Source organism: Micrasema longulum, unplaced genomic scaffold (assembly GCF_059751315.1).
Source record: "Micrasema longulum isolate JH-2025_06_02 unplaced genomic scaffold, ASM5975131v1 h1tg002779l, whole genome shotgun sequence".
In the NCBI taxonomy this organism is placed as follows: Eukaryota; Metazoa; Arthropoda; class Insecta; order Trichoptera; family Brachycentridae; genus Micrasema; species Micrasema longulum.
Genome location: NW_028279905.1, coordinates 37,041 through 56,383, shown reverse-complemented (window position 1 = coordinate 56,383; position 19,343 = coordinate 37,041). Strand labels below are relative to the sequence as shown.

Below are 19,343 nucleotides of genomic sequence, written 5' to 3'. Positions count from 1 at the left end.
ATGCTACGGATTTGTTCAAATGATTTAGAGAACAAGTGGGTTTTAAGTTTTTTTCGAAATATCACTTCACTCTCACAGCCTCGCGCCTCTGCTGGGAGAGCATTCCATGCCGTAGGGCCTGCGACCGCAACTGCGCGTTCGCTAAATTTAGTGCGCCGTTTGCGTAGAGGTATAATAACTTTTCCTCTCGCCGTGGACGTAGCTGATCTAAGCGCGAGACGCTCGTCAGCTAGTTCGTCTGGAATGCATAGTTCCTTTAGATATTCCGGAGCAGAGTTGCGCAGAGACTTATACATAAGCCAACCGACCAACAACTGACCTTCGAGTCTCCAGATGGCTCCACGACGTCTTGGATTGTCTGTCGACGGTTTTCCAGGACGATTTGGCGAATTTCGACGTCATTTTTGTCAGTTTGGGCCGCCGAAGGACGTCCTTGACATTTCACCTCTTTTGCAATGCGAAAATCACTCAGACACTGGAGTTTTCATCAAAGCATCGTGTGCGTAGGCCGATGTCGACTTTTCAAGAGTTTTTGTGCCAGTTTTCTCGAGCAGGAAGCGAAACTTCACGAGCCCACGAAACAACTGACGCCAAACGGAAGCCTCTCCGACGAAGACGCTCGGCGTGCTGGCCGAGAAAAGGCAGTTCTGCACGATCCTACCGGCAGAACCCGGTACTACGAACACTCCCCCAACCAGAACCCTCGGTTTCTTTCGGTACCCCTAAGTATTATTGAAAAAGAACACGCTAGACTTAAATATTACAGACCCAATATAGCAAAACCACATTTTTTTATATAAGCTAAATAAATCAGTACGCAATGTGATGATTTTTCGTGGCTCAGAGTAAAAAAGTAGTCTTTTTATGGCCCGAATTGATAAGAACGATGATTTTGGTAGTAATTTTATAAAATATTGATTTCAAATTCAAATTGATGTATTTTACCTAAATAACAATTACAAATGATTGGCAGTTCACAATGGAGGCCTGGCCCCGACCCTGATGCACGGGAGCGAAGTGTGGACTTGGAAAAACAGGGATGAAATGAGACTGAATGCCGTCGAAATGCGATCTCCCAGGCGAATGTGTGGTAAAACTACGTACGATAGATGCGCAAATGTCGAGATTTGTGCATTATGTAGGGCCGAGATGAATGTTATCGACAAAATCAAGAAAGCAGCTCTGCGTCGGTTTGGGCAGGTGGAGCGAATGGACGGCGAAATGACGGTTGAAAATATCAACAATGAGAATGAATGTTGATGGTAGCAGAAATTGAGGAGGATCGAGAAAGACACGGCATGACCGGATTCAACAAATACTCGAAGATGGACGTGTCAAAAGTCGGAATCGACGCGGTGCTTGAGAAGATGTATGAATGTAAAAGAAGCAAGGACATTATTTAGGCATAATACTCTCCAATAGCAAGAGTATCTGCCTCTTAAACACAGTTTCACTGATGTAAAAGGCGTCTATCTCTAAATTGATAATGTTCAGCTGCCCGACTGCTCTTCCGATCGGCAGAACCAGAGGCAGGCCGGTTCTGGAAGCCGGGAGGGGTGCCGCACGCTGGGCGCAGAGAGAGAAGGACGAGGATAAATAATCAACCATGTTCCGAGCGTGTCAAAATGTTTACAGACTGGCTGGATTTCCTCCATGGGGAGTAATTTAGATCTAAATTTGTTGCAACAGAGAGGGAAAACATTTTTGAGAATGGAATATGGAAGTCTAGGCATTTACAGGGCTTATGATCTGTTTCCATTCTGCCCATGTTCAATCATCCACGTTTTCTCAACTCTTCCATCTGTCGACTTTTGTGGAGCAAAAGAGCTGAAACCTTTATCATGCGGGTGAGATTCATCCGGCTGAACCATTTCACTCATTTTTATGCTTCTTTTACTGGTTAGTTAGTTCATCCAGCCATTCTGCAAACATTTGGATATACTCAAAACATTGTAGAATTAACTCACTGGTAAAAGAAGAAGTAAAAAAAAATTGTTTTCAGGCGTTGCCGAGTAGGTGCATCCATAAAGGTTTCAGGTTTTTTACGATTTGAGGAAATGTGGATGTTCAAACACAGGCAGAATGGTGAATGTTACACGTTGTAAAAAGTGGCCACTTACACCAGCCAATGACAGGTCACAATTCCTGTAAACAAATTTAGATGATAAATATTATTATGGTAACAGATTATTTTTTTTATGCTTACTTATAAAAAATAAAAATAAAAAAAATTCTTTGCCAGATCGTAAGTAACAGTTAAAAATGAGGTGCAAACATCAGATAGAAATTGGATGCCGGTTTCTCCAAGATATTAGAGTATTATAAAATTACTACCAAAACGCAGGAGGATTGGAAACCAAAATCACGACGCGAGGGGGCGGGCAGGGCACTCGGCCTAGAAGACCCGGTCCTGGTAGCCCGTGTCGGCCACCGGGCCGGCCTTGAGGGGCACGGAGGGCGCCCCGAGCGGGTGCACCTGGCGCAGGTGCGCCGGCCGCCTCGGGGGCGCCAGGAACTCGAACATGCCTGCGACAAACACAACAACAATATCAAAAAAATGCATTGGCGCGATTTCAGCATGACGATCGGTTTCAGGGCGCGGTTGATAGAGAGCGGAAGCATGCGTATTATTAAGGACACAACAAATAAAAATTATTACATGAGAATAAATGACGCTTAATAGCACTAGATATAAATCTGTGCAATATATATTCATTTCTTCATCTCTGTTGTAATATGTTATTGTAATCAGCTCCCCAGGGAGTTGAATCCAGTCCTTGTCTACAAAAATTTGGACAAACTCAAAACACTGTTGTTAATAATTAGGTTTATTTTAGCTGATTTTATATATTTATGTTGTTTTAAGTAGATTAAATGCTGTCGAGATGCGATCCCTCGGGCGAATGTGTGGTATAACGATGTGCGATGGTCGCACAAACGTCGACATCCATGAACTGTGTGAGGCTGAGACACGCATCATCGACAGAATCGAGAAAGGGGCGCTGCGTCGGTTCGGACACGTGGAGCGAATGGACAGCGATGGATACGAATGATTTTTCGTGTGCCAATAAGAATAACTCCCTAGGGAGTAAATCCAGCCAGTCTGCAAGCATTTGGACATACTCGTAGGTTTATTTTAGTTTTAAATCTGATTTTATATAATTATGTTGATTCAAGTGTCAAGCATTGTATTAAAAAAATTCATTAACTGCCAGATACAAATGATTTTTCGTGTGTCAATATAAATCACTCCTTAGACGTTACTACAAAGTTATGCCGTCACTTTTGCCGACAAATGTCATTCTAATCAAGCTATATTTTAAGGACTGTAGTTAGATAGGCAAAGCAACTTTGAATAAATGTATATAATATGATTATAAAGTAATTATTTTTTTAAGAAATGTATTTTGATGGTAAATATTTTATATCTATCGCAAGAGGCTAAATTAGCAGTTCATAATGGAGTTCTGGTACCAACCCTAATGTATGGAAGCGAAGCATGGAGTTGGAAAAAAAGGGACGAAAGTAGACTGAATGCTGTTGAAATGCGATCCCTCAGGCGAATGTGCGGAAAAACAATGTGTGATAGGTGCCCTAATGTCGAAATTAGAGCAGAATGCAAGGCTGAGTTAAGCATTATCGACAAAATTAAGAAAGGTCTTTTGCGATGGTTCGGTCATGTGGAGCGAATGAATGATGCTTTCATCACGGCTTTCAGAACGGCTAAAAAGATTTATGATGCGAATGTGTCCGGTTGTAGAAGTCGAGGAAGGCCGAGAAAGACATGGCATGATCGAGTACAACAAATTCTTGAAAGTGGTCATGTGAAAAGTCGGAATAATCGACGTGCGTGCATGAGAAGATGTATGAATGTGAAGGAAGCAAAGGAAGTGTGCCAGGACAGAGTGGTGTGGCGTTCTATCCTCTCTGCCTACCCCTCCGGGGAAATGGCGTGATGGTTAGTTAGTTAGTTAGTTATATTTTATATTGGCCATTGGACGTCGCTAAAATTTTGATATAATAAATTCCTTACCTCAGTACCAAAATATTGTTGATATATATATATATGTTTGGATGATTTATATACATACATTTATGCTTTTTACTTCTTTTTTTACACATTAGAATGAAGATTTTAATATCTACAAACACGCACAGTGCAAAGATCTACATTTCTCTGAAAACCGAACGTAAATCGGTTGAGTTGTTTAGAAGGAGTTCGGTGACATCACACGTACAGAGGAATTATATATTTAAAGATACGTTTAAATAATTATTGTAAAAAATTACCTCAAGGGCGCTGAGCAATGAATAAATATTCCTATTTATATCCCTACAGAGATGAGGTAGAATTTTTTCAAATTCAGGTATATGGATATTCGAGCGTTTACAGGGCTTATGACCTGTCATTGGCTGGGTTAAAATACTTAACTTCAATATCAATACATAGATGGCGCTCCAACTCGCTTGTGGATGGTTTCTCAAATTCGTAACATAAATAGAAAAATCAAAAATGTTACCTGGTGTGGATATTCGCTAATAAGCGGAATGGGGAATGTTGTAGTACTTAAAGTGGCCACTTAACCCAGCCAATGACAGGTCATAAGCCCTGTAAACGCTCGAATATCCATAATCCTGAATTTGAAAAAATTCTACCTCATTTCTGTAGGGATATAAATAAAAATATATACCTACTCCCCCTTGGGAGAAAATCCAGATTTGTACAAGTACACGTACCAAAAATAATGTTGAATAAATATTCCAGCACGTCTTGCAGCTACAGAGCGCATGGACGGTTAGGATTCTAGTTCCTCGTCTCCAATTATTACATTACATTACATTTTTTTTGCACCACAACAGGCCAGGAGGCCTAATTACAGTGGTGAATTACATCACAGAGCACCCAGGCTTGAGAGAAATCACATTTTTAATTTTTGTGTTCTCGCCGGGAATCGAACCCGGAACCTTCCGTGCGTGAATCAAGCGTCTTGACCACTACGCCACGGAGGCCGCCTCTTATTATGATATGTAGGAGCTAGATAACAGCACGTCTTGCAGCTACAGAGTGCACGGACAGTAAGAAATCTAGCCCCTATTTACATTTTTAAGTTTTTTTTTATTTAACAGTGAAGTTTAAAGTTTAAGTGATATTTAAAAAAAAAAATAAAAAGCAAATTTATAATAATAGAAGTAAGATAACAACCAGTCTGGCAGCTACTGAGCGCATGGACGGATGGAATTCTAGACTCCATTTACTAAATTTAGATATTTGATAGTAACATTTATAAAAATATGATAAATATAATATGATAGCTAACATCACAAAAAGTCAATGCAATGTCTTGCGGGAGACTCTTGCAATGGTCACTACCCTTTGACAAAGTTCGAACTTGAAAATGGTCTCGGAGAACAAAAGGTGGATGGAAGAGTTGAGGAAATTTGGATGTTCAAACGGGGCAGAATGGTGAATGTTACACAGTGTGGAAAGTGGACACATAAACCAGCCGATGACAGGTCATAAGCCCTGTAGATGGCTAGACTTCCATACTCCCTTCTCGAAAATGTTTTCCCTCTCTGTTGAAATAAATTTTAATATGAAGAACTCCCCAGGGAGGAAATCCAGCCAGTCTGCAAGCATTTGGACATAATCAAACATTGTTGAATTACTACATGGTAAAAGAAGAAGTATAAAAATTGGAAAATTGTTTTCAGGCGTTGCCTAGTAGGTGATTTGGTCCAGCCGGATGAATCTCACCCGCATGATAAAGGTTTCGGCTCCTTTACTTCACAAAAGTCGACAGATGGAAGAGTTGAGGAAATTCGGATGTTCAAACGTGGGCAGAATGGTGAATGTTACACAGTGTGGAAAGTGGACACATAAATAGCAATTATTGAACCACACGTTAACTACTGTAGTAGCATTTTATTTTTATCAAACAAAGAAAACATAGATAAACTAACTGTATTACAAAATAAAGCCTTTAGAATCATTTTGAAAAAAAACAGATATACGAGGGTAAAGTCGATGGTAAATGAAATGAAATTATTAACATATAAACAAAGAATATTTTACAATACAATGATATTTGTTCATGAAATTATAAACTCTAATAAAAAAACAGAATTTTGGAAAAAAATTGATCGGAACCAGCGTGAACACGATCGCAATACTAGAGAAAAGAACAAAATTAGACTTCCATTTAGGAAAAAGGCAAAGTCACAAAATTCCATTTTATTTAAAGCAATTAAAAAGTATTACGAAATGGAAAAAAATATTTATGAAGAAAAAAACATATCAAAATTTAAAATAATGGTCAAGACATATGTGATAAACAATTTATAAATTAAATATATTTGCAATGTTATTATTAGAACACACATAACAATATGTATGATATGTGTGCCCTACTTTAAGATTTAAAGAAAAATAAAAAATAAAATAAATATAAATAAACCAGCCGATGACAGGTCATAAGCCCTGTAGATGGCTAGACTTCCATATTTCCTTCTCAAAAATGTTTTCCCTCTCTGTTGAAATAAATTTAAATATGAACAACTCCCCAGGGAGGAAATCCAGCCAGTCTGCAAGCATTTAGACATATACTCAAACATTGTTGTATTTACAACTCGTTGAAAATGTTTGCAAAATCAAAAAAGTTGGGTAAATAAAAAAACGCAAATATTAAATCTTATTAAGTTGGAAGATGTCTCACTTTGGGTGTGTTGAGCGAGCATGGTGCCGAGATCGCAGGGCATCGGGTCGGTCCAGAAGAAGTCGTGGTTGAGGGCCGTGTCGGAGTCGAACCGGCGGGCGGGGTCGAGCTGCAGCAGCTTGTCAAGCAGGTCGCACCCGTACGGATCCTTGACGTACGGCTTCAGCCGCTCCTTGACCTGCGACGAAGACGCGCTTTTGTAGAAGCCGATCAAGGCGGGTTTCAAGCGGGGACACCGGAACGAGAACCTTGAACGCTCAATGTAATCTCTAAGTCAACGCTCTTTTGTTTTCCTCGTAAATAAATACAGTTCACTGGCGAAAAACCGGCGTTTACTATTAACAATAATACAATATATTGCGTTTGCAAAATAGTAAGGAGTATCTGATACAAAAAACTTCGCTAAAATCTACAAATGGAAGAATTGAAGAAATATGTATGTATCATGGTGAATGATACACAGTGTGTAAAGTGGCCACTTAAACCAGCCAATGACAGGTCATAAGCCCTGTAAATGCCTAGACTTATTTATTTATTAACGGACATTGTCCATGTATACAATTTTAAAGGTTTAAATATTACAATAAAAGAATAGTTTAAAACATTTTTAAAAAAGAAAAGAAGCTTTGACAAACATAAGGGACATCGAGACAAGATCTGGACTATTTATTTAGTGCTCGTTTAAATCCTTGTAAACTTAAACCAAAAAGTCCTGATGATCTTGTCTCGAGTTAACAATACGACAAGAGAATTAAGCCCACAGCTTGTTCTATGCTGATCGATGAACAGTACTTCATTGTTTCTCAATCTACGAGTCGGAATATTGAATTTGACTTGTCCCAGTAATGATGGAACATCGATTATACCATTTAGTATGCCGAACATATATATGGAGTCAATATTAGTTCTACGTTTTTGTAGACTAGAAATATTTAACATTGACTCTATTTCAGCGTAAGAATGATTATCTCTCTCTAGTCCGAGCATCCACGCTATTTTTCGAAGCGAGCGATGTTGGACTGATTCAATGTGATTTATGCGATTGACATAGAATGGAGACCAGACCATACTTCCATATTCCCTTCTCGAAAATAGTTTCCCTCTCAGTTGAAATAAATTTTGATATTTTTATCATTTTGGATTTGTCAACATTCATTAGCAAATGGCTTTTCTTGCATACATCGTAGACCTTTGTTACCGAGAATTGCGGGTATTCTTTGCTCAAGACTTGAAGAATAACGAGAATTCGGTTTCGACCGAGAATAGACGGCACGCGTCTAATTATCGAGCGATATTGTCGGCGGCCGGCGACGGCACCCCTCACCTTCCGCTTCTGGCCCTTGGGCAGCTCCATCTTGGTGTAGAGGTGCAGCAGCTCCACGCCGGGCCACACGTCGGGCGTGCACGAGCCGCACAGCTGCGAGATGAGCACCAGCTGCTGCTGCTCCGTGGAGCCCTGCATGATGGGCGAGCGCGTCCACAGCTCGGCCATGATGCAGCCCGCGCCCCACAGGTCCACGGGGGGGCCGTAGTTCCGCTCGCCCAGCAGCAGCTCGGGAGGCCTGAGAAGGTAGACGACACTCGAATGAATGAAGGCAAAATGAATATAATTCCGTATACTATTTTTGTTGGAGCAGTGGCCACTAAAACCAGCCAATGACAGGTCCTGTGAATGCCTATACTTTCATATTTGCTTCTCTAGAATGTTCTCCCTCTCTGTTGGAACAAATTTATATCTATCAAATCATCATAAATCATCTTCCCCTTCTTCTTCCCTCAATGTGATGTTTCATAATAAATATTGTCAGCTTGGCAATTGTAATGACTGCGAAAACATGAAGTCTAAAAGCTGCATAAAATACCTGGGAGTAATCATTGACTGTCAACTTAAACGGACTAATCATCTTGAAGTAATTGTCAATAAACTAAGATATTTAACCCATGTGTTCAAAAGACTAAGTATTAACGCCCAGCTAGATACGATTAAAATGGTATATTAAGCACTTGTACAGTCATCGCTTTCCTATGGAATAATTGGATGGGGGGGAGCTTGCAACAACCATATTAAACCATTAGAAACTGTTCAAAAATTTACATTAAAAATACGTTTCACAAAAATCGCACTTTTCCCTCTTTCCAATTGTTCCAAGAAGCTAAACTTTTAGACCTAAGACTAATATATTGTTTTCAATGTTTAAAATATATATTTAAGAACCAAAATTTATTTGCAAGCAATTCAAATAGATCGAGTCAAAGAAGGAATCGCGTGTTAGAAATAGCACATTGTAAAATGAGACGGGGCCAGCACAGAGACATGCGTATTTTATAGGATCAAAAACGGTGTGGAATTCCCCGGTTCGGCCGACATCAGACGACGATAGGCGCTGCGATTCTAATAGCAGACACACTTTTACACGTTGTTTTATTCTATTACCGTGTACGCCAGATATTGTTTCCGGGTTAGTTTTTGTTTTGTTTTTACGAAAAATAAAAAGGCATGATTATATTTTTTATTTTATATTATTAAAATTAAAAGAATATTAAAATATTTGTAGTTTACGCTACGATTCTGCAAGAAAGGAAGCAGAAGAATACGGATACTTTTTTCAAAAAAGTCGGAATTTAATTTAGTACCAACGAACTGGTGAGTTTGTACTCATTTACTTATCAACAATATTTTGAGTTTGTCCAAATTTTTGTAGACAAGGACTGGATTCAACTCCCCGGGGAGCTGTTTATATTAACATATTACAACAGAGATGAAGAACATTTAAGAGAAGGTAATATAGAAGTCCAGGCATCTACAGGGCCTATGACCTGTCAATGGCTGGTTTAAGTGGCCACTTTACACACTGTGTAACATTCACCATTCTGCCCATATTTGAACATCTATATTCCTTCAATTCTTTCATCTGTTGATGTTTGTGAAGTAAAAGAGCTGAAACCTTTATTAATGCGGGTGAGATTCGTCTAATTAAATTATTTCACCTACATGCATTTTTTCAATTTCTATACTTCTTCATGGACTTTTTTGGAATGGAATTTTTGTAGATAATGACTGGATTCAACTCAAAAATAACATTTTCAGGCGTTGCCTAGTCTAGTATGCAGGTGAAATAATTTTATTAGGTGAATCTCACCCGCATAAATAACGGTTTGACTTTTGTGAAGTCAAATATGGGCAGAATGGTGAATGTTACAGTGTGTAAAGTGGCCACTTAAACCAGCCATTGACAGGTCATAAGCCCTGTAGATGCCTAGACTTCTTTATCACCGTATCTTAAATTTTCTTCATCTCTGTTGTAATATGTTAAATATGTAGTGTTTAAAACTGTCAAGTCAGTCTTCTTTGTTTATTCTCAAATGTAAAAATATTTTAATAAATAGTATATAATTTATTATATAAATGTAAATAAAACACGAGTGATACTTTAATCCACAAATTTGGAATATCCAGTGACCGGTTTCATCGCTTTCGCGACATCTTCGAGACTGGTATCTTTATTAAAAAGTTAAATGTATTTATACAGAACAGAGGTAAGGATACATAATTCAAAGTTATATGTAAGTAAATTAAATAAAGTTATTTTTATCTTAAGGATAATTATCAACAAATTTTCTATGAGTTAACTAATGAATGGATATAATGCTATTTTAAAACTTAAAACTTTAAACTCATTAAAATAGCATTATATCCATTCATTAGTTAACCCATAGAAAATATGTTGATAATGATTGTTAAGATAAAAATAACTTTATTTAATTTACTTACATATAACTTTGAATTATGTATCCTTACCTTTGTTCTGTATAAATACATTTAACTTTTTAATAAAGATACCAGTCTCGAAGATGTCGCGAAAGCGATGAAACCGGTCACTGGATATTCCAAATTTGTGGATTAAAGTATCACTCGTGTTTTATTTATATAATAAATTACAATGAACTTCCATCAAGAATTTTCACTTACAAACTTAAATGTTTTAAATAGTATATAGTTAAGTGTCCTCGGCACGGGTAACCTCAGTGTCCCAGTGGCAGTGAGGACACATTATTTTTCTTATTAATCATAGTTTAAAATGGAGGAATTTACCTGTACCACAGAGTCACGACCCGGTTGGTGTACCGATTGGCCGCCTCCGGCTTGGGCACGCTGAAGGCGCGCGCCAGGCCGAAGTCGGCCAGCTTCAGCACGCCGTTCTTGGTGATCAGCACGTTGGCCGCCTTCATGTCGCGGTGCAGGATCTTGTTGCTGTGGATGTAGTACAGCCCGTTGAGCAGCTGCTGCATGACGCGCTTGATCTCGCCCAGGTTGAACTTGACGTTGACGTTGGACAGCAGCCCGGCCAGGTCGTGCTCGCAGAAGTCGAACACGAGGTAGAAGGTGGAGCGGTACTTGTTGTGCGCCGTGGCGCGCGTGCGGCAGATCTCCAGCAGGCTCACGACGTTCTCGTGCTTGAGCAGCTGCAGGATGCGGATCTCGCGCAGCGCCGTGATGGGGAAGCCCTCCTTCTCGTTGTCCATGAGCACCTTCTTCATGGCCACGAACTTCTTGGCGCACTTCTTCTCGCGCGCCTTGAACACCTCGCCGAACGTGCCCTGCCCGATCTTGGCCACCTTCTCGTACTTGCACGACTCGTCGCAGAACGGGAAGTCGAAGTCCTCGATGTAGCGCTCCTTCTCGCGCAGGCTCATGATGGTGGACGACGCGGCGGGCGGCGGCGGCGCGTCGTGGCCGGCCGGGTTGTTCGCGAGGGGCATGGCGCCCGCTTCTCGCTTCTCGCGCGACGGACGGCGGACGCTAAACGCTAAGCTGCGAGACGCAAACGCCGCAAACTGACTAACTGACCACTGACGCAGACGTCAAAATACGACAAAGAGACGAAAACGGGCCGTAGACAACGTCGGAAGGCCGTCGCGACAATTTATTTGTGGTTCTTGTTTATGGTAGGTAGTTAGTTATTCATCTGTCATCGAGGGCATAGAATTAAGAATAGTCCAGAAACCGCATGCATACGCACATCAAACAGAAGGCGACTCAACTACTCATTAATTAGTAGGCTTACGTTTTGCCCCATTAGTTTCTTTGTAGACGTCGCTCAGTACGGCGTACGGCGTACGCAACTTCTGATTTAAATTCAACTATGCCGTGTTGTGTCCTTTTAAACAGGACGCGATCACATTTCATGTGTAATTAGAGAATGAATGTGTATTTAACAAATGCATTACTTAAAAATTGAATTATCTTTCCATCTGTCAGATTTTCGAAGAAACACAATGAACATTTCGTTAGTGTTGCCAGGGTAGTAATTTTGTTTACCCTACTTTGCTCATCTAACGAGAGAACTAATGAAAGTTGGATATCGGATTAAACATTAAACGTGGACATTTGACCGACATTATCTATAAAACATCAAATATTATTTAACACAAGCGGACCCGACAGGCGTTGTCATGCCCGAACGTTAGCTTGCCTGCTATTAGCTGGTTGAAAAAACATTGTTTTCGTAATAAGGGTTTGTTTTTCACCGTCCTACTCTGTGGATTATTGTCGTTGTCGAGCGGGAAATCGGTGTTTTGTTGTCGTGACTTGTGATTGTTTAGACTTTTGTCGGGCCCACGGGGCCCGAAATTATGACTTGACTCGCGTATTTGTGGCCGTTTGTGGCGTCGTGGGTCGATTTGCGGCTCGGGCCGACCCGGTTCAATTATTTGTCTCGGACTTTTTACCGAGTTTAAGTGAAAAAGGCCTTAAAATGGTGACTAAACGCAAGATTACCAGCATCGTCTGGAACTATTTCACGCTGACCGTCGCCGAGGACGATAAGGTGGCCGTGTGTAACATTTGCTGCCACAGCCTGAAGTACGCGTACTCCACCACCAACATGAGGGACCATCTGAAGAGCAAGCACCGGGAGGTGTCCCTCGAGGGCTCGTACAAGAAGGACGTCTCGTACAAGGAGGCGCCCCCGCAGGAGATCGACAGCCAGGACGTGAACCCCTTCGGCGAGTACCAGGTGGAGATGGTGGTCGGCGGCGACGAGGAGGAGGACGCCGCGGAGGCGGAGGCGGGCGGCTCGCGCAAGCGCGCGTACGAGGAGGCCGCGGACGCGGACCTGCTGGCGTCCGAGACCAAAAAGGGCACGCCGCGCCAGTCGCGCAAGCGCAGCTACCTGTGGAAGTACTTCACGGACTCCCCGGGCCAGTTCCAGGCGCGGTGCAACTTCTGCGAGCGCATGATCGTGTACAAGAGCACCATCTCCAACCTGAAGAAGCACCTCGAGGTGCGCCACCCGCACCGCGTGGACCCGGACGAGGATTCGGACGAGGAGTCGGACGGCGAGGCGGACGCGGACGCGGGCGGCTCGGACGAGGAGTGGACGCCGGGCGGCGGCCCGCGGGCCGGCGGCGCCGGCGCCGCCAGCGCGCCCTCCACGCGCCGCAGCAGCGTGGTGTGGGCGCACTTCCGGCGCGTGGGCGGGCAGATGGCGGCGTGCGTGCACTGCCAGCGGCAGCTCTCGCACCGCACCACGACCTCCAACATGGCCAAGCACCTGCAGCGCATGCACCCCGGCCTGGGCGTCGGGCTGGACAGCAAGCTGGAGGCGGAGGAGGACGACCGCAAGGACATGACGCCCGAGGAGCTGGCGGCCATCCAGGAGCAGCTGGACATCCAGAGCGAGAAGATCTCGCAGTCGCTCGGGCAGCCGCCGGCGCCGCACAAGAACAAGGTCAAGCTGACGCTCGACACCCCCAAGAAGTACGTGGCCAACGAGAAGAAGGTGTTCATCGAGAACGCCATCCTGCAGCTGTTCATCTCTGACTTCCAGCCCTTCAGCATCGTGACGGACAAGGGCTTCCGGGGTCTCCTCAACGCCTGCTTTCCGGCCTTCGTGATCCCGAACCAGAGCTACTTCTCCGACTCGCTGCTGCCGTCTCTGTACAAGAGCAACCGGGTCAACGCCCAAAACAAAATGCAATCCGCCAAAACCATGTGCCTCACCACGGACGTCTGGAAGTCTGTGGCCGACGACACGTTCATGGCAGTCACCGCGCACTTCATATCAGCGGACTACGCTTTTAAGACCATGCTGCTGGAGTGCGTGCCCCTGCTGGGCGGGCCCGACAGCGCGACGGTGGCGAGAGAGCTGCAGAGGGTCGCCGGAGAGTGGGACCTGAAGGAGAAGGTCCTGATGGTCGTGACGGACGGAGAGCCCAACATGAAGAAGGCCATTCTAGACTCGCTCGGCTGGAGGCACTTTGAGTGCTACGCGCACACCCTCAACGACATCATAGAGGAGTCCCTCGAACACGTGCGGCAGCTCTTGGAAAGGGTGAGGACGATCGTCGCCTACTTCGTGACGAGTCCGACGGCCACCCACACCCTCGTCATCATTCAGCAGGAACTGGAAGTCGCTAACCCTCTAAATCTCGTTCAAGATATCCCGACGCGATGGATCACCACCTATGCCATGCTCAAGCGATTCTTGGAAATTCAGGAAGCTATCAGTCACGCTCTGAAAGACACCGACGTATCGCCGCTGAGCGAAGTCGACCTCGAGTCGTGCGTCACCATTTGCGATATTCTGAAACCCTTCGAGGAGGTCTGCAGGGCCATGAGCCTGAACCAGATCGTCACCGCCAGTCAAGTGATCCCCATGTCCCGAGGGCTGAAGATAGCCGTGAAGAGACTCCTGCACAAGGAAGTGTACAACAACCCGGTCAGTGAAGTTCTGAGAAAACTGCAAGCCGGCCTGAACGAGAAAATTCCTGATCTGGAGCAGGACGACATATTCGCCATGTGCATGTTCCTGGACCCGCGGTTCAAGCACTACTACGAGAGCGAGGAGGCGGCGTCCAACACGAAGCAGATCGTCATCGCGCTGGTGACCTCCATCATCGTGGAGCGGGAGGAGCAGAGCGCCGTCGCGGACACGAGCGAGAGGAGGAACACGTCCAGCGGACAGGACAGCTCCATCTGGGAAGAGTTCGACAAGCTGACCAACAACATAGTTAAGCCCGCGGACGCCCTGAACACGCTGGCGAGCCTCGAGGTGGAGCAGTACATGCGCGAGGACGTCCTCCCCCGAGAGAAGAGCCCGCTCGACTGGTGGAGGATCCACGATCACCTGTATCCGAACTTGTCGCAGTTGGTCAAGCTGAAGTTCTGCGTCCTGGGAACGAGCGTCCCGAGCAACACCCTGTTTTCCGAGGAGGGCTACATCCTGCTGGAGCGACGCAAGAAACTCAACTCCAGAAAAATGAGTCAGCTGATGTTTTTAAATGTCAACACTTTCTAAGCTATTTAAAAATGTACACATTTAGCCATAGATTTTACGCATTCGTTGAAGCCATATTTGTCAAAATTGCTGGATTCAAAATCCAGATGTGTCTTAATTTAGAATTATGTTCTAGATTATATTATTTCCTGATAACATTGCTAATAGCGACCGATCGAAACAAGATTTTCAGCTTCTGTTCTAGTTGGAACCGATACTTGAATGAATAAGTTGAGTTATTTATTTATTTATTTATTTATTTATTTACGGACAAAGTCCATTATAAACATTACAATTAAAAGAAATTTTTACAAAGGAATAAAAAAATATAAGGAACAGAAATAAGCAGCAAAGACAGATGATAGATTTTTTAGATTAAGTAAAAAGCATAGGCTAACTATACAGATTCTTTAGCTGATTTGTAAAGAAAGACATCCTTACACCATAATAATCAAGATCTTGATGATCGTTCACCCGCCTGATCATTCTGGGCAAAGGCGACTGTGCACCATAATTGGTCCTGTAGTGACCGAGGAAAAGCATTTCATTATTTCTTAGTCTACGGGTGGGAACGTTAAAAAGAATCTTTTGCAAAATTTCAGGGGCATCAATGAGACAGTTCATAATTTTATACATGCAGATTATATCTGCAATGCATCTGCGTTTTTCAAGACTTGATATGCTTAAAAACCTCTCCATATCAGAATATGAATAGTCTCCTCTTTCCAATCCCATCTTCCATGCAATTTTTCTTATAAAACGATGTTGAACTGATTCAAGGCGCTTGATATGAACAGCATAATGAGGGGACCAGATTACAGATGCATATTCAAGAATAGGGCGAACTAAAGAGCAATAAAGTGTTTTAAGTGTAAGCATACTTTGGAAATCAGACGTAGTTCTATTAATAAAGCCTAAAATTTTTAAGGATCTGTTTACTATATTATCAAAGTGTTCCAGAAAAGTTAGTTTATTATCTAGGATCACTCCAAGATCTCTTATAGAGGTGACAATCGAAAGAACTTGGCCATTAAGTTTATAATCAAAAATAAAAGGATGTTTACATTTATGGTATGAAATAATTTTGCATTTATCGATGTTAAGTTCCATGTTATTAGTTTTGCACCAAGTATGAAATGCATTTATGTCTTCTTGGAGTCTGACACAGTCATCAATATTTTTAATTAGCTTAAGTATCTTGTTATCGTCAGCAAAAAGCCAGAATTTTGTAAAAGAAAAAACATTAGCAGCATCATTAACAAACAGATTAAATAGAAGAGGGGCCAAGTGGGCACCCTGTGGTACACCAGAAGTTACTAGGAAGCTATTTGATATGAAGTTATTGATTTTTACACTTTGTTTTCTATGTGAGAGGTAGGATTTTAAAAACGATAAAAAGGGATCTCTAATGCCTACAGCACGAAGTTTAGCACATAAAATGTTGTGATCAACTTTGTCAAAGGCCTTGGAGAAGTCTGTATACAGTACATCAGCTTGAAGATTATTCTCGAACGCTGTAAAAATAGTATCAGTAAAAGAAAGCAAATTGGTCGTCGTTGATTTGGCTGTCCTAAATCCACGCTGCTCCTCAATCAGCACATTTTTAAATATAGGTGTTATTTTTTTTGTAATAATTGATTCGAATAGTTTAGGTACAGGAGATATCATTGAAATGGGTCTATAGTTAGTTACGTTAGATTTATCACCAGATTTGAATATCGGTCTTATTATAGAAATTTTCCAAATATCAGGAAATACACTCGTTGTTAAAGACATATTAAACAGTAAAGACAGAGGCTTGGCAAGACTAGATTTACAATTTGATAGTAGTATTTCAGGAATACCATCTGGACCAATACATTTACCATTACCAAGTTTACTTAGAGCGATTCTGACATCCTCAGCTGACACTTCACAATTATTCAGGTCTACAGTATTAGTATAGCTAAATAAGGAATTAACATTGGAAGAATTATTAACATATACTGAAGAAAAATGCGTTGCAAAAAGATTAGCTATGTCGGTACCATTAGATGCGTGTTTATCTTTAAGAAACATACTTATTGGCAGATCGTTATTGAAACGCTTATTAGAAACAAAACTCCAAAACTTTTTGGGATTTATGGACAACATTGTTTCAGTTTCATTGATGTATGATCTATAACAATTGGATGATTCAGACTTCGCAAGTTCTCTTAGTTGAGAAAATTGTTGATAAAATTTGAGATTCCCAGTTTGTTTATAAAGTTTGTGGATCCTTTTCTTTTTCAAAATCAGAGTCTTTAAATCAGAGCTAAACCATTTTGGAAACTTAGGTTGAATAAAATTTCCTTAGTTACTTCAAAACTCCCAAAATTAGGCATTTTAATTGTTATTAAAACTTAGTTCATTAAAATAAGTGTTATTACATGTCTGGTTATATTTCAAATATACATTGCATACAGTACAAGCACCAGGAAGTTAAATAAATGCAATGTCGTCGTTTAAACGGGTTGACAAGCGCTGGCTTTACAGATCGAGAAGCAGTGGAGTTATTGTTTCTCGATCGGGGTTGATTTATGGTTCCGACGCCCGAACTATCTCTTCCTTGTAACAAATGCCTCGCACCGTATTCAGAAGTTAGCAAAGCCGCCTTCGAACTTAGCTAAATAGGTACTCGGGATCAATTACTATAACAACAACAAAACGTAAGGGTAGGCAGAGAGGATAGAACGCCACAAAACTATCTTTGCATACAGATCTCGCTTCCTCTACATTCATACATCTTCTCATGCACGCGCGCCGATTATTCCGACTTTTGACACGTCCATCTTCAAGTATTTGTTGGATTTGGTCATGCCATGTCTTTCTCGGTCTTCCTCTATTTCTGCATCCATGTACATTCGCATTGTAAATATTTTAGCTGTTCTTTCGCTGTCCATTCGCTCCACATGTCCAAACCGGCGCAGAGCTCCTTTCTTGATTTTGTCCATAATGCCTTACATAACGTACGGATCTCAACATTTGCGCATCTATCGCACATAGTTTAACCACACATTCGCCTGAGAGGCTTAATAAATTGAAAATTTTATCAGCTTTAAACCTTCTCGTGGCAAAGATGCACATTTATCTGAAAACCGCACGTAAATCGGTCCGGTAGTTATCGAGTCCATCGAGGAGAACCGTTTGAACATTGCCTTTTATATATAGATTATAGTCCTTAAAATACAGTATGATTAGAATGACAGTTGTCAGAAAAAGTGACGACATAACTCTGTAGTAACATCTAAGGATTGATCCATAATTAACACACGAAAAATCATTCGTATTTGGTATGTTAATTTATTTTTTTAATACAATGTTTGACATATAAATCAACAGAAATATATAAAATCAGCTTTAAAACTAATACAACCATTTTGCAAAAACGTTAGAGATGGGACAAATTGATCTAATAAAAAATAATTCATTTGATAATGTTCGCAAAAAAAGCATAAATGTCTTATTTTTTGGTGAATAATTGTCTTAAGCACACTATAATAGGCTTGTTTTTGCGTTTTTATATCAATTTTCGGAAACAGAGTTTCATGTTTGCATGAAAAACTGATAAAATGGATTTGATCGGTACATGGTCAGTGCGCAGTGCTCAGTACTTCCCCACCACTAGTCATATTACTTTGGCAGTTGTCATTTTAATCTAGCTAAATTTGAAGGACTATAATTCATCACACTTAGGTTGTCCTTTTTATATGAACGAATTATCCGAAAATATGAATCCGAGTACGGCCGAGCGTAATTCGACACATCCCAGCCGAAAATTGTTTCAATGGCCGAAAGGAGATCTTCGGTCGGTCGCCATTTGCTAATGTCTGTATAAGATAGTGCTTTATTTATTTAGTTTTTTATTGCTTACTTCTTGGCATGAACACTTGACAAACTTACTACTATGCTCTATTTTTTATAAATTTATTGATATCATTCTAACTTTGCTAGAATTCCACTCGTCCATGCGCTTTGTAGCTGCACGATGATTGGTTATCTAGCTTTCATATACCAACTTTAAAATACCTAAATTTTATAAATGGGGTCTAGAATTCCAATCGTCTACGCGCTTAGTAGCTGCAAGACGTGTTGTAATCTTACTCCTTTTTACTATTCATATTATTTTTATTTTTTTTTTAGTATCATCAATACACTAAATTTATTTGTCAATTTTTAAAATGTGTAAATGGGGGCTAAATTTCTAACTGTCTATGCGCTCTGTAGCTGCAAGACGTCCTGTAATCTAGCTCCTATCTGTTATAATTTTTATTGATCTTCATTGAAAACGAGGAACTAGAATCCCAACCGTCCATGCGCTCTGTAGCTGCAA

At 41.5% G+C, this 19,343-nt stretch overlaps 2 protein-coding genes across 3 annotated transcripts; one reads left to right on the top strand and one right to left on the bottom strand.

Annotated features, from left to right (window-relative positions):
- Nucleotides 1–939: 939 nt before the first annotated feature.
- Nucleotides 940–11,884, bottom strand: LOC148271589 (cyclin-dependent kinase 9-like). 2 transcript variants are annotated; one of them, XR_015825062.1, is made up of 5 exons: nt 10,807–11,884; nt 8,038–8,275; nt 6,714–6,891; nt 2,335–2,526; nt 940–2,145 (listed from the first exon to the last, which is right to left on the bottom strand). XR_015825062.1 is itself a non-coding variant. In XM_088241198.1 (4 exons), the coding sequence occupies exons 1-4, from the start codon at nt 11,472–11,474 to the stop codon at nt 2,396–2,398; spliced, it is 1,215 nt and encodes a 404-aa protein (XP_088097324.1). In that variant the 5' UTR covers nt 11,475–11,619; the 3' UTR covers nt 940–2,395. The 2 variants fall into 2 exon arrangements, 1 of the variants encoding a protein (XP_088097324.1); XM_088241198.1 differs by having other exon boundaries at nt 940–2,526; nt 10,807–11,619.
- LOC148271588 (zinc finger BED domain-containing protein 4-like) lies at nt 11,793–17,397 on the top strand. Its single transcript, XM_088241197.1, has 2 exons — nt 11,793–15,227; nt 17,328–17,397. Exon 1 carries the CDS (start codon nt 12,470–12,472, stop codon nt 15,011–15,013), a length of 2,544 nt encoding a protein of 847 aa, XP_088097323.1. The 5' UTR covers nt 11,793–12,469; the 3' UTR covers nt 15,014–15,227; nt 17,328–17,397.
- The last annotated feature ends 1,946 nt before the right edge of the window (nt 17,398–19,343 follow it).